General features: G+C 39.3%; 1 protein-coding gene across 2 annotated transcripts in view; it reads right to left on the minus strand.

The window, feature by feature from the left end:
- Window positions 1–1,662: 1,662 nt before the first annotated feature.
- The window catches only part of eng (endoglin), a 43,838-nt gene continuing 29,318 nt past the window's right edge, over window positions 1,663–16,182 (minus strand). For both annotated transcript variants that reach the window (XM_030066057.1, XM_030066056.1), the window contains exons 6-14: window positions 13,490–13,664; window positions 12,162–12,267; window positions 11,786–11,981; window positions 11,213–11,364; window positions 10,433–10,663; window positions 7,897–7,963; window positions 5,222–5,332; window positions 5,068–5,115; window positions 1,663–4,974 (exon numbers count right to left, since the gene is read on the minus strand). In XM_030066057.1, coding sequence (XP_029921917.1) covers window positions 4,853–4,974; window positions 5,068–5,115; window positions 5,222–5,332; window positions 7,897–7,963; window positions 10,433–10,663; window positions 11,213–11,364; window positions 11,786–11,981; window positions 12,162–12,267; window positions 13,490–13,664 — 1,208 coding nt within the window. In that variant the 3' untranslated portion in view covers window positions 1,663–4,852. The remainder of the gene's footprint in view (window positions 4,975–5,067; window positions 5,116–5,221; window positions 5,333–7,896; window positions 7,964–10,432; window positions 10,664–11,212; window positions 11,365–11,785; window positions 11,982–12,161; window positions 12,268–13,489; window positions 13,665–16,182) is intronic.

The raw sequence follows: 16,182 nt of genomic DNA on the forward strand, positions 1-16,182 counted from the left end.
GTAGAAAACAGGAACACGAAACGGCACAGAAGAAATGTTCAAACAGCTCTGTACAGTATGAAGTGCTGATTTCTTCATTTACATTTAAACCATATATCTGCATCAAGGAAAAAAAAGCTTTATTTGTCTTTATTTCTTTCTCTCACATACACATACATACCTTAATTTTATGGATGCTTTATGTGTGGGTGTGAAGATTGTTTATGCCACTGAGTTCATTCTTGCATGTCTCACATCTTGCATTTTTTTTTTTTTTTTTTTTTTTTTTTGGTAGATAAATTGATAACGTGTGCACATAGGCAGGCATGTCTTTGCTGTAACACACACAGCTTTATCGAGAGAACTAAACAGCCTAGAGAAACACACACACACACACACACACACACACACACATGCACACGTGTGAAGCCAAATGTCTTCATGTCTCCATATTTGGGGCTGCAGTCAATCGTATCTCCAACAGACAAAAGAGACAAAAGACAGCCCATAAACATGTATCGTTTTACTGACATCCATCCCTGAAAATCGTATTAATTTGTATGTAAAGCAAAGTCTTTAATTATAATACACCAATGATAATTTGATGATTTTGGCCATCATGTTTGACTCATGCATGGCTATGACGTGGCGATGAAACAGGCATGGTGTTGGTTATGACAAAGACATCAAGCAAAGAGAGTTTTGACTCATGCATGGCTCATATGCATATAAATATGTATATACTGTTGTATAAAGGGAAAACAGTTCTCATTGTGTTTAATCGCAGTGTGAATTACGCTTGTGCATCATCAGCTAAACCAAGCACCGAATCACGAAAACATGAAAGACCCACATCTTTTTTTTGTTGTTTGTTTTTTTGTTTTTTTTGTAAAATTAGATGTGAATTTAGACAATTATTTTGCAAAAGGCAGCAAGTGCCAGCTCGAGCAAAATCGATTGTTTGGAGGTGTAACTGAGATGTGGAAAATGCCAAAAAGCAGCAGCAGTGATGAAGATACATGATTATTTCTGAACGGTACTGTGCAATGCTGTTAGCTGCACTGAAAAGTTAAAGCTGTGCCTGTGTGCCAGATGATATGGCACATAACTTATGCATGAGGTGCGGCGATGACTCCATTGTAATGAACATGCATCACCACACAGGGGCAGAAAAGTCAACACAGAAACACTACCTTAGTCAAGACGGCAGAAAATCAGATGCCAGATGTTTTACATTGCAGTACAAAGCAAGAGCAGTCATCAGCTGACACCCTGAGAACCTACTGCTGAAAATATACCCCCAATGTACTGTCTCCATCACTCATCTTTTTGTTCTGAGTTATAATTAGTATAGACCGAAGTGTGTTGCTTGCTTTTTCTTCTGTGAGTTTCCTATTGCCACAGTGCCCAATGTGCTGCACTATTATTCTCTGATATAATTTGTTCTGGGAGATTCTGAGCATAATGGGAGTGTGGTTCACCCAACACCACTGTGAATTCCAATTTCACCCAGTGGAATGCTGTACGGTTGCAATAAATACTCAACAACGGTCTCATTAACACCAGGACAAGCTTGTTTGTTTTATTTTATTAAGATAATTTCAGACAAAACCTATTTCCTCAAAGAAACAACAGTAGAAATACATGAATTCATTTGAATACTGGCTCAACCCATAGGGCACATTTTTTTTTTTTTTTTTTTTTTTTTTTTTTTTTTTTTAAAGGTACCCCTCCTCCATTCCGACCCGGGACTATAATGATAGTGTCATCAAATCAAAACAGCTTTTTTATTAAGACAACAACAAAACCTGGATGTTGTTAGTGATCTTGAGCATTATCATCCTTTGTAGGTCCATCATACCAACACAAAAAAGGTAAATAAGAACCACGGAGGAAAGATATGACTTAAATTGTCGAGGTGCTTTCTATATCTATACACAAGCACACACGCACACACACAGACACACAGACACACATGTTCCATGATCTGGGCGTCAGTTTCTTGAGGAGGGAGCTGTTGTCTGGTTGGGCACGGATCCGCATGGTTACCAAGTAAATTAACTGACAGGATGTCTGATTTTAACATTTTCTGTCAGTAGTCAGACAGAACCTGGCAGTCACTGATGCAGGATTTACACCGATTATGTCAGATATTGCAGGTATTTCCTCAAAAGTCGCACACATAAATGAACAAACTTTCAGCACCTGCTATTTATAGAGGGATGCTATTACGCCAGTCAATCCCCGATCCAATTAAAACTCGGCGTTAAAAGATTCGGCTCTTCATTATTTTCTTTCCTCATCACGCCAGCTGCGGCTAATACAATGAGCACAGCAGAATATCAGGAAGTCTGGTATCAACAGGGATAGACTATTATTGGCCAGGAGGAGAATCTTATGGTGAGGGCAGAAGTCAGGGGTACAACCAGACAGTAAACACATTGTCTGTGGCATCATCAACTCACAAAGCATAGAGTTTTAACTAAAAAACAAAACAAAACAAAACAAAACAAAAAAATACACAAAGCAAATATTGTGCATTCAATAAGTGCCCTAATGAGGAATTGTCCCAGTTCGTCGAAAAAACAGAAACGAACAAAACAGGTAATGAAACGGTTAAAAGTAGTAATATCAGACAACACGTTTACAAACTACACTATATAAAGACATATTACATAATAGTTTACCACATTATATTGCACATATACTCAAGTGGCAACTGCTTCTGCCCTTCTCTCATCCATTTTTTTTCCTCTACAAATACAGAAAAAAAAAATCAGGCATACACAGAGAACAGACAGACAAATGCACATGTGCACACAGACTGGGAGACAGAAAGGGACAGCAGAGGGAGTACACCATATAGTCCAAATACAGTAATTGGGAAACCATCATATTCAACATTTTTGGTCTTAAGTCTGAAATTTAAAAAATATTAATAATAATAAATTAATTTAAATGTCCAGATTGAAATGTTCCAGATTGAAAGGTGATAATAACTAATTTGCAATTTGAATACACCATGGATTAGTGACAGTAACCCATTGTATCAGCTGTATTTAGGACAACTTCAAAATGATACATGCATTTTTTTTTTTGGGAGGGATTGCCTGCCTGCTCACACCACATAGCTTGCTATGTAATGGGAATGTTTTCAAAGAGGTACAAAGATAGGAAAATAAAACTACAAAATACATTTACATTTGTACAGTGAAACAAACAACGGGTTCACACTTACGGATCAACCGTCAAATCTACAGTTGGCTGCCATCATACGAGTGCCCTCCATGCATCTACCCTGCTTCTGTCCAGCACTAGCGCTGCAGCGGCTGATGCAGCCTATCACATGTAGGAAGCAGTAATTCAATCAACAACTGTTAATCAATCAATAATGTAAGCAATAATTTTACTACAGAAATTAGTTCCAGATCATTACTCACGCCTTGTGACACCTGGTAATAAAACTAAATTTGGATTTATTAAACAATATTCCTCATATGGTTAGAGCACAGGTCTACAACACAGGTCTTCTTCCTCTGTAGTGCTAATTCCTCTGTAAGTGGTACTGATTATTCCTGTATTTCCTAGTTGTTATTGTTTTATAATGTCAGTTCCTGCACTTTCACCTTTTAACATTGTTAATTTTACTTGTTTTATTTAATTGGCGCAGCCTTAATTGCCTCCTCGTTTTCTTCCGTGGTTTAACCGGGTCTGCTCTGACTGTGTGTCTGTGCCTCAGCACTGTTGTAAATGAGGGTGTGTTTTCCCAGGAGGAAACCAATCAAATCAACCAATTTTTAGGTTACAGTAAATGGTGATAGTTTCTAAGCTCATATGAATAAAATTACTGCTTTTCTTCATGAATCCTAATTTTTTGCTACATTTGTCATACTATGTTTTTTTTTATTATTTTTTTTTATTAATGACAAATGAAAAATATATATCTCAGTAACTTTCAACAACCACTTACAAAAAATAAAAGAAAAAAATACAAACAAACAAACAAAAAACAAACTTTAACATCAAGGCCCTGATGTAGCTATTGGATAGCATTGAGAATGAAATCATAACTACTTCTTGTGACTTAAAAATGAACTACATGAGGCAACTCAAGTGAAACAAAAGTACAAAATGAAAAATGTAGAAAATGAGAGTTCACCAGAGAAATCTAGTGTTAAGTGTAACCTCAACTCCAGATTTCTAAATAATAGGAGGTAGCCTTCACCCATTACCCTCAAACTCCAATTAAGACAAAATCCCCTTTGGAATGTACATTGGTTGATTTGTTGAAAATGGTGAACCTTTAAGCCCTGTGATGCTACTGATGATACCAAACTTATTGGACATGCCTATCCAAAAGCCCTCGGTATTCTTAAGTATATATGATGCAAAATGTTTTTCAAAATCAATCTTTTGACCGGCTTGTCTCCTTACTAAGTCATTGTGCTGCCATCATATAAGCACAATTCATTCAAAGGAATGCAGTGAATTTCCTGTTAGTTCTTGGGGGATATGCTTTGTTTTTCCTGTTGCTGGGAGCCAATGTATTTTTTTCTTTTGCCCTCTTTAACTTCCTGTCTGGAAGCTTGGCTTTACAGGGAGGCTGGAGAGGTGAGTGGCAGGAGCCATTGATTAGACTTCCACTGTCCCTCACCCACTCCCTTTTCCCTCATCATTCCAAGCCCCCAGATCACACCCATTTCAGTCTTGGTGTGCCACAGATGAGGTTGTGCTTTTTAATGAAAATACAGGGGGCCAGGGTGGAAAGAAATGCTTCTTAAGCATTATTAAAAGAAAACCCAAAGCACAAAACCCATATAAGTTACTCTGAAGGGAGAAGGTGGTGCTGCTGGTGCTCGAGGTGACAGTAGTCTCATGCCATGCTGCTGGTCGGCGTGCTTTGGGTGCTGCCAATGCTCGCATTAGCACTACTGTTCTCGGAGGGGGAGGGGTTGGTGGAGACGGGCTGCCGTTTTGTCACTGAGCAAGGACATCCTGCAAAAAGACAGGACGAAAGCAATAAGAATAATAAGGCACGAAAAAAAAGGGCGGGGCGGATAAATAATAAAAACAGACGTGTTTTCTTACCAGAAAGATTTGCTGCAGTTGAGCTCATGTCCAGCCCAGTAGGGTATCCTGAATCCCATTAAACAGAATGAGAGAAATCCAGAGAAATATTAATCCGAGCCACACTCAGATCTATTTTAGAACACACATATGCTACCCTTTGACAGAAACTTACCTGTTTTAATTTTGATAAACCACAGAGCTCCAATAAGTAGTACTCCGATCAGGAAACCTCCAAACGCGATGCACAACACAGCAGGTAAGCCAAAGTCAACGCATGGTGGTGCTGAAATATACATATGTGGGAGAAAATCATGTAGGCACACCTCATCTAAACTTAGCACCACAGAGCTGATAATTACAGCCTGACACTTTATAGAATTGTCATTTCAATTTCCCTGCGATGAACATATGAGCAAGCCTGTGTATGGCAAATATAACAATCTCATTAATTTTGCTATTAACTCACTGCTTGGGGGCAATATTGAGTTTGTGCAAGTAAATTAACTGTCTGTTTTTCCAGTTCTAATTAAATGATCTATGTTTGGGTGTATATCTCATGTCTGGCTTTGGTGGCTGCGTGTTGGCTTGCCCCACAGAGGCTGTTTCAGTGACTCTAGTCTCAGTAGGAGTGCAACTTTAGGCTCAGCAGCAAAAGAAAGATCCCTTTCCTTCAAAGGATTGCTGAAATCAGTGCTACTGACAAGCAGGAAAACAGGCAGACTCTACCGGCTCGGGCTGACATGCATATACACACATGAAAACACACAAGATTCATCTGAAGTCTAGCAGAGAAGCAGTAGACACACTTTTTCAGCTTCCCTTTCTCTGCTTTATGTAGACAACATCCAGCGACTGTCCTGATCATCTGAAAAGAGGCTTATGTATCTTGCACGTGTTTCTCCAAGCTGCCTCCGCTATCCTCTGCATCCTGTGCGACTGGGCATCATGCTAGTCGACGCACTATGCTTGGCCTCATACAATACAGCTCTCTTTTCCTGAAGTACATGAAAGACAGGATACAGGAAGGACAGAGAACTGCGTGCTGTTTGTTTGGCGAGACCTTTCACCCCTGCGCTGTGAGTCATTTATCTTTGCATGATTGTTATTAGGTTGCGCTCAAGATGTTAAAAGAGCTTCTGCAGAGAGGAAGACAGAAAAAAATAATAATGTTATCAGAACATGCAATATTTATCTGAGTGGCATTGGTATTATGACAGTATGAAGACTAATATACTGCATATCCTTTAATAAGTTGTTCCAAGAAGACTATGGGCATGCCACTGGATCTAAAGTGACATCTTGTGACTATTTGGACAGATGATATTCCGGAGTGCAAAACAAATGCAAGTCTGTTAATTAGTCCTCTACAGATGGAGCCTCATTCATTTCACTAGGCCCGACCCTTAAATACACCAGAAAAAACAGTGTCCCAAACAGGCTTTCTCTAGAGATTTAGTAAAAATAAAACTTTTTTTTTTTGGTGATCAGTGGATGTGGTAGCTTGCATATGTGCAGCTTAGAGAGCAAAGCTGAATAAACAAGAGCAGGAAGCAGAAGCTCCAGTGCAGGTGGAGAGGAGGAGAAGGACAGCAGGCTTGTGCTGTGACTCCCAGGAGCCCCCTGTGGGGAAACGACCAAACAGGAAAGAGTGCTGAACGGAGCACGCAGTCCTGTCCAATCAAGGGCCACACGGCTTCCAGCAGCAGGCAGCCAGCTCGTCTCGCTGATGTAACATTTGTAAACTCTGGCACTGGCTACTGACTCGAACATGCAACTAACCTACAGAAATGAAAGAGCCGGCATTAACTGATGATGTTTACAGCTACCTGGCAGGCATTAATGACAGGAACCTTTAGGTCAATGAGCAAAGGCCTAAGTTTAATGGCAGGAAGTGTGTTCTCTCCTCAAACTTGAATTTCTTTTACATGACTTACAGCAAAACAGCCAAAAGGAGAGGAAACAAGACAAAAGAAAACATTAATGTGAATACTCATCAGCCTCCCTACCGACATCACATTATACGCCAACTATATATTTGTACTTTCACCTTTTGTCAGTCTAGCAGACAAAAAAATGTGCCAAACCACAACATTCACCTAAGGCTTGCCAATATTTTCTTTGTTTCTCTTTTTACCAAGAAATGGTCTGCCCTCCCGATGACACACAGGCACTGTGGAATGCGAGACATTTTCCTGTCTCATCTGCCGAGACACCACTATCCTTTGTTTGAGGCAAGACACCTTTCCATGTTTGATTTAAACGCCTGTGTTTGGACAGCGATCCAGTCAGACCCCCTTGGAAATATAAAGGACTTGACCCCCTTCCCCCGAGGGACATTACTCCTGATTGTGGTCACAAGGTCAGGCTGCAGGCCTTCCTAAAGGAGGAGGCCCTGTCCCGCACCCCCTTACTGGCTTCCCTCCATATCCTGACCTCATTGCCATGACAACAGCCTGAGCAACATTTATTGTGGATGAAAAGCAACAATAGGAATGAAAACAGGAAAGAGCCAGCAACCTGGTATGTGATTCATATCCAAAAAGAAGTGGAACATTCCAAAAACTGAATTGTTGGGAGCTGCGTGTTGTCTGTGTTATGTTTGACAAAATCTTCGGATAATTATTTTGCCTTCTTTGAAAGGGTTGACAAGTGCACTGTACCGGGAACAGAGATGATCACATGAACTCTGTCCAGGGTTGGTTGTGAAAATGGCTTCATGGTATGAACATAAATGTAGCCCTCTTACGCGGAAAAGTAATATCTGTACAAGTCCAATGCTAGAAGGAACTGGAAATAGGGTTTGAATGACTTGGGCTCAAAAAAACTTGGAGCTTAAACTGAACTCACTTGGTGATGGCGTATACGGCTGGGTGACCTCGAGATTCCTCTTCACTCTTCCTCCGTCTCCACATACCTAGTGAGAAGGTCAAACAAAAAAAAAACAAAAAAAAAAAAAAAAAGAGTTGGGTCTTGAGAACCTGTGCTAATTAGGTACCAGTTTCAGATTTGTCAGAACCAAAATACTCAAGTGAACTACTGAACTTTGTAGTCGTTTTAATTCATTCACACAACGTTCAGGCATTTCCTTTATAGACTCATGACATAATATAATGAATATTTTATACAAGCTGAGCATCAGATATGGGCACTAAAAATTGAAAAGAATATTAACCTAGGCAAACTGTCTACTGGAACCAAGCTGAAGAAATTGGTGTCTTATTCCTGAACTTGATAGAAATGTTTAAAAACTTTTCCTTTTTTCTTTTAATGTAATGTTTTAGGCTACCACTGCACAGGTATCAGGGCTGTTTTCATCTCAAAGTGTAGAGAGGAAGGGGTGGGGGTGGTCTCCACCACAGAAATATTTGAATGCCCTCATGAGAAAAATCTGAAACTCATAACAAAACTTCAGGTCAAAGAGAATATAAATGATAAAATAGATTATTATAGAATATAAAGCATATATCATCCATTGTGCTAAAAGCCTCATTATTTAAAATAACTAAAATATAGACTCCTCCAGGTTAAGCTCATATAGACACTGTTGTCCTAATAATCTTTAATATAATTAGAAACAAAAACATCTCCATCTTCACAAAACCAGGAACTGGCCACCCTTTCCCTACTTGCATTTTACCAATAGCATTTTTTAATAACAAAAAAAAAAAAAAAAACTGCCTACAGAAGAAACTTTTAAACAGCAAACAGCATATATATTGACAATAATAAATAATGCAATTGTACTGTAATGATATTGTCATTATCATTCTGCTTACATTATAATTCAATAATGATGAATGAGCTCCTGCAGTGGCCAATGTTTGAAAAATTAGAAAAGACATTTAGACATTGTGTGAATTTACAAAAGAAATGTATTATTATTATTTGTTTTAGAATGTGGCAGAGACAGGTTTGCTAGTCATGAAATTTAGCCAGTCCTTTATCAGATGTGCAATGAATCTCTATTTGTGTGTTTGACAGAGAGAAAGAGAGGGAGAGAGGCTGCAGTCTGGACTGCTCACATGCCTCCTGATGGCTGCTGCTACACACTGCAGCTCACGCCATCACTAATGCCATCACTCCCCTCCACCAGCCTTCACATGACGATGAAACACTTAAAACACATCCTATGTAAAACAGCAGAGGTTTGACTGCAGGGAGGACCCTCCAGCCTCCACTGACAAAAAAAAAAAAGGTAAACTAAGCATCCTAAGTAGTGGACCCAGCCACTGCTGCACCCCTTCGACTGGGCTCTCTGCAAGTCTATTACCAGGTTACAGTCCATTCTGAACTCTGCTGCTGGGCGTTTAACAAAAACAAAGCAGAGGGAGCACCGCGCTCCAGTCTAAGCTTCACTTCACCGTGTTCAGGATAGACTGGGAAGTTCTGCTGCTTGTATAGAAAGCCCTTAACAGCTTAGCCCCAGCATATAACTCAGAGTCCTTACTAATTTACACGCCTGCACAAGCCCTCAGGCCCTCGAATGCTGGCTTGTTAGACCCTCACAACCACAACCTTAAAGGAATAATTCAAACTAAAACACTCTACTGCTTGATGATTGGTGATACTGTATAAATTGCGTTTCAGGTGCCATGAAGTTGTTTTAATTCAGTTGGTAAACTATCTGAATGAAATGGACATTGAAACCTGACAGTTAAAGGCAGAATGAGTAGGATTTTCCTTACAAAAAAAAAAAAAAAAAACAATGTATAGACTCATACATCACCTATGAGCCACTAGAAGTGTGTGTTGGTGCGTGTATGTGCAGAGGGCAGGGTCTTTACCAATCATATATAATCTTAATTTATTTTTTTTTTTTGGTTATGTATCTCTTTTTCAGTAGTTTATGCTTTTGTTTTAATCTGTACTTAAAACACAGAATACTGAACTGCATTCAATGTGATGAAAAGTGCTTTAAAGTTATTACTCTTAAGTGTTTCATTTTGCCATTTGAAATCACTTTACCAGACTTAATTTTCAATCCTGGCCCTCAGGACCCAGAAGCTTGTTGATTTTCATTATAGCCATCTAATCATTGACTGATTAACACCTGAATGCAATTAATTACAGTTTACTACCTGGCAGGGAAGAAAACCAGCAGTATTCTGGGTGCTGAGGATTATCCTTAGGAACTGGTAACACAGGAATTATAGTGTTCTATTCAAAATCGTTACATTTTGTATGCGTCACTTTTTGTTTTCAGCATGGTAAGAATTAGCCTTTCCTCTCCTTTTCAATACTGTCTTTATTACTGTATCAGTCTTCAGTCGTCAACATAACTATCTAGGCCCAATGTATGCAATAAACCCTCATAGATAGATTTTACATGTAATTGTCATTTCACATGCTATTTAAAATAGATCACATGTATTTCACTTCTTACCTGACTGTAGCAAAGATCGACAGTACATTCCAGGTCCCAGGTGGTGGAGGCTAGCTCCTGAAGCTGATTCAAAGAGAAGCTGACTCTGGTGCTGTCGGGGCAGACGTTTGAGGGGCAGGCTTCAGGGATGAAGGGCATCTCCTTCTCCAAGGGGCATGATCCCTTGGAGCGGACAAGGCACCTGATCACCTTGATGGTCAGGACAAGCTCCCCTAAAGTGTGCCCTGAGATCTACAGGCAGCAAAGAGGGAACAAAATGAATATCACTCCATCAGTGAAAACCAAAATGAATTGAACTGCTTCCCAACACACATTCAACTAACCTAAAATAATTTTTTTCCCCATTATCTTACACTAAGTATGGTAAACTGGCCGTGGTGATGATCACTGGGTTGTGGAGCAGTAATGCAGACAATATTTTAAGGATTGGAATACAATAAAATATGAGAGCCAGGAAAATTTATTTCCAGGCCCTTTGACCAGGCCGAGTCTAGACAGCTAAGCTATGTGCGTAAAGTATAAATATAGCTATATGATATTTTCCTCTGTTATGAAAGTGTGTTTGCACTGGGATTAGGCAAGTTAGAATTATTTTCAAGTGTAAATCAAAACTCAAAATCAAATTCACAGAGACCAGAACACCTTCAGTAATGCATCTTTGAAAAAAAAAAAAAAAAACACATATAGCCTATATATGCTGCTGTAGAATAGGAATCACATAGTCAACGTTCAGTAATTTTGGATGGGTGGTTCAAAAAGGAGGACAGATGGGTTTCTCACCTCTGCATAAATCCTCTTGTCACTCTGCACCTTGGTGTTGGGGTCAAGGGGGAAACGGTAGTCTGGAGAGGTGTACAGCTGCATTAACAGCGGCATCTGATGAGGGGCGCTTATTGAATTTGTCGTGCTTGTTTCTTGTTCCGTCTCTAGAGCTAAGACAAAAAAACATAAAATTTAAAAACATGTACATCATATCTCCAATATAATTTTTTAGTATAGATTCTAATCTTTACCATTTAACACTGTAGAACTAGACCACACTTTTTTTGTCCACCTTATAATATGCTTGTGTCTTTAAACTTGGGAGAAGTTGCACTCTGGAAACTTAAGAAACCTATAAAATCCTCAGAGGGATAATTTGCATTGCAGCATAGCACAACATTTTAAATATGATTATTATTTTTTTAGTAGTTGTAGTAGTAGTACTGTATTGTACTCCTTGTCCCTAAGAGAGCAGTGTTCTAGTAAACTGCACTGTTTCTAGGTCATAGATTTTGGCAATATTATATCTACAATATTTATAGAGCAAGATTTACATGCAAACATTTTTTTTTTTCCACCTTTTCATCATACCTGAAGCTCTATCTTTTTTTCCCAGCACCAATGAAACCATAGAGCTCTCTAGGCTGATTTCAGTGTAGCTTGTGAAAGTATTAACTTTAAAATACTCCAAAGCCTTCTTTTGCACATCCTCTGCGTTGTCACTGTGCAGTGTAACGGACGGCGGGAGTCTGTGTGGGATGCCGGTCAGCGTGATCTCGTTGTTGGACTGTAAAGCAGAGAAAAGTTCAAATCGGTCAGTTGACAGTGACATTGCTCTGGGGTTGGATAACAACTGAATCAAATAGAGACAGTTTCGCTGACATGGAAACAAGATATTAAAAGTATAAACAGTGGGGTCTGATCTGTGTTACAACTGCTGTATTGTAGTGTGTGTCGTGTTGCTTACACCAAACTTTGTGTGTCGCGGGTTAGGGAAGCTCCATGTGGTGCCTTGAGGGCCTCTAAGAAACACTCTGATAATCTTCTCTGTGTCCACATGAATTGACACATTGCTGCAACACAAATGATCACAAATCACAAATGCAACTGCAAATAACATCAGACATGAAGCTTTAGTGAAAGTACAGTGAGGAAGACTATCTTATGCTCATGCATCGGCTTCACACATTTCTCGCTTGTTATCCTGTCTGGTTTTGTCCCTCACACATGCTCAGTCATAACCTGCCGTGCCGTCTTTGTCTGGGACTGTCGATCGAGCCAGATCAGCTGTGCTCATCACCTGGTGGTGTCTATCCAATAGCACAGCAACACCCCTCCCTTGTTTGCCATCATCTTGTTGCTGTCTTTTTGAAATGTGTTTTTCTCTCTGTGCCTTTAGTGCTGTCTGCTGCCGTTCACACATCCCTCCACCTCCGCACCTCCACCTGGACCTCACAGATTTATCGCTCCGTCAGTCTCATCAGATGTCATCAGCCACCTTCACCACCAGTGCCCGGGTAGGGATTTAATATGCTGGGCTGGTGCCCCTCAATGTGAAAAACTCTGCGGAGAGTCTCAGCGCCCAAGACTTTATAATCAAGGCCTATCATCACTCATCTGCTCTAATAAACTATATTTTCCCCTTTCACTTGTCTTTCCTGATTGAAATGATATTACATCCTTGTGTGTAGTCCTACATGCTGACACTAAGGTCAAGGATAATATGATACTTCGGTTTATTCTCGACTCTAAGTGCTGCATTTCGCAGTCAAAACATCTTCACTGTCCATCTCACAAATTGTGTGGGAATTACAGAATCTGTTTTGAAATAACTTCGGCTTGATGTGTCACATTTCTCATTTCTCTGCTGTCTTGTGTGGCAGAATGTCAAATTGATCCATACTGGATCTCGCTTTGTCTCTGTAGATGTTTCGGTTGGGTCACATCATTTGATTTTTTTTTTTCATAGTTATGCCACTGATAACCATCTTCATATATCTGTTAAGATCAGTAGAACAAGCTGTCTAGCAATTTAAAATGACTACATCAAACATTAAAGATGCACTAGACAATAATTTTATGTAAAAAGACACCTATCTTGTTAGCCTAAATTACAAATGGATTGGATGTAATTTGATTTGCCATTAAATTAAATCCTGTGACTTTTAATGTTGTGTGCTAGTGAGTCATAAATGGCGAATGTACAGATACAGTGCTTTGCAGCTTGACATTATTATGCCAAAACCAGTGTAAAATATTCACAAGATCCCAAGTCTTGCACATGTTGGGGTTTACCGAGTGCTGGCCTTCTCTGGGATGTTTATGATGTGCAGCTCCATTTCTTCATTGGGGTTCGAGTGTTGAATGGAACAGGACTTCAGTGATGCGGGTGCTGTTGCCAACTCCATAAAGTGCTTGATTGAGGGATCCTCATTTTCAAGCGTGCAGTCGCTAGAGCCAAGTTTGGTTCCTGTAAAGCCACAAATTGGTGTGACATTCATTCAACAGGCAAAAGAGACATCACTTTGTTTGCAGCAATTTATAACAAACACTATGAATCTATATCAGTATATCTATAACAGTATATCTGTGTAAAGATTCCCGCACTCTCCAGAATGAAAAATCCCACATTCCCAATAATCCTCCTTTTTAATACATAATGTTGACTTTATTGTTTAAAACTGGCATTTTTGGCCGCCATCTTTGTCAAAGCTGACATTGTTTAAATTAGTATCTTAGTGTCTTCTATGGATAGAATCACTGCATCATACCAGTTACGCGAAATGCTTCAGTAATAGTGATCAGCAAGACAGAATTGCTATTACATTTTCAAAAGTATATTGAATATACAAGTGACAAAATTGACATGTAACATACATGCACAGTGGCAGTGGTCATAATCACTCAACAGTGAAAAGTTGGATTTCTGTCCTCTGATATAAGTGAAGTACTCTGTGCTTTGACTGCACCATGGGACAATATGCCATTGAGCAGCACATGAGCCCACACTGGTGCTGAGCATGGGAAATTCAGTGTGGTTGTTACTGTTTTGACTGGCTTTGCCACCCCTCTATTTATGCCTTGCACATGCAGGCCTATTTGGTACATCTAATCACACCTAAACACACTCAGCACTTATGCAAATCTTTTATGGGGTTTTGCAGGTGAACTGGGATGGTAACTGGCTTGATGTGGAGTGTGGACTGCGAGCTGGCAGGCAGGGACCGTGGCTTGCCGAAAGGATGCAGGTGTAGGAGACTGAAAACAGCAGGAACAAGCAAGTGCAGCCTTCAAATATATATGTCAGTTTCAATTCAGTCACTCGATTTTTTTTTTATCCAATCACCTTCTCCTTCTTACCTTTGTTCTTGTAAATTTTTTACTCATTTGATTTGAATTATAATTACTCTTAATTACTAGACTTCTTTGCTTTCTAACTACCATTAAAGTTTAGAAACTCAAACCTTTTTCTGCCCAGTTGACTAAAACAGTGCATCTTCACTCAAGGCAGAATTAATTGTAATTAACTGCATAGATGTGTGTAATTAATTACTTCTTTTTATCTTTCTGCCTATTCCCCTCTTTCTTTCAAACTATTCACTCTAATTTGAACTGTTTATGAAATGTGTGTTTATATAACATATGCTGAATGTATTTGTCTGACTGCACTTGTTATTCATGTCACATCACATACTCCACACAAAATGAGAGTAGATAAAAAAAAAGCACCTTAGCTGCAGTAACAATTTTCTGACCACTAGGGGGTGTTGAGAGCTTAAGCTCCATTTGTAAACAAACAAAGTAAGCCATGTTTCCAGGTTCATGGTAGATCGCTTGTACAAAATTGACGGTTAAGATTGAAAATTTGGTTTGTGGGATGGAAATGAGGGTGCATGTCACTGTCACAAGGCCTGTGTTGGATCACTTGGATTATTTTGTCTCCAACCTCCAAGTCGAAAATGTGTTGAAGCTGCAGACCTTCAGCGACGAGGTAAACGACTGCTATGGATGAACTTCTCCTACGGCTGCACTGCTGATTGCAGTGATAGAAGCCCTCATGCAACTAATCTGAAATTCTGATATATATTTTTTGCTGAAAGTGATAAGAGACACTTTGAATGAAGTTAAAGCGGCAAGGGGATGAGGTGGGAGGAGAAGAGCGCCGGTTATATACTGTCAATGGGGGAGGTGGCGGAGCTATGTTCCAGAAAAAAATTAAAAATCAGCAAAACGGCTGGGCCTAGTGATTTGGTATTGGTTTACATAATAAGGGTTACAAAGTTCCTCATAAAGCACAGGTTAGTTTCAGGAGTTAATAGGTTCTGAAATCAGGTTCTAAAATCACCTAATGCAGGTTTAATCAACTGTAATTTATATTAAATAAAAGGATATCAGAAAAAAGAAAATGAAGCTGATGGAGAGAATATGCACATCTTTTGTCTTCCTTCCATAGCCTTGTTATTGCTGGAAGGTCGGATACCACTTAGCTGCCTGGCATCAGTAAATTCAGTAAATAGATTACATTTTTTTGGTAATATATCTGGCAATCTTCAGCAAAGGAAATGGCATGAAGATACATCATGTCATTATTTAATAATGAATTAAATTTGATACTCAAAATTTAAAATGTTCCAGGATGCTTGGGGTTGCTTGTAGATTTCAGAAAATCCTTACACCAGCAGCTATGTGTGAGGTAACCATAAAACAAATTGGCACAAAAAAAACCCCAAAACATTTAACATTCTTGTCACATTTTGCAGGGAGAAAAGTTCTGTTAATATCATCGCCCAAATAAAAAGCTTGTGCACCACACAAGACCCTTTTTAACCACTGCAGCACACTTGATGGAAATGCAATGATGGACTTACAATACTGTGATCAAAGTGGTGATTTGATAGAATCTCAGAAAGGAAATTTTTAGAGTCTAACACTGTGCAAGCAAAGGGCAGATTATTATTATTCATCCTGATGATGTTGCATGCTAACAC

Source organism: Myripristis murdjan, chromosome 12, assembly GCF_902150065.1.
Source record: "Myripristis murdjan chromosome 12, fMyrMur1.1, whole genome shotgun sequence".
NCBI classification, from domain to species: Eukaryota; Metazoa; Chordata; class Actinopteri; order Holocentriformes; family Holocentridae; genus Myripristis; species Myripristis murdjan.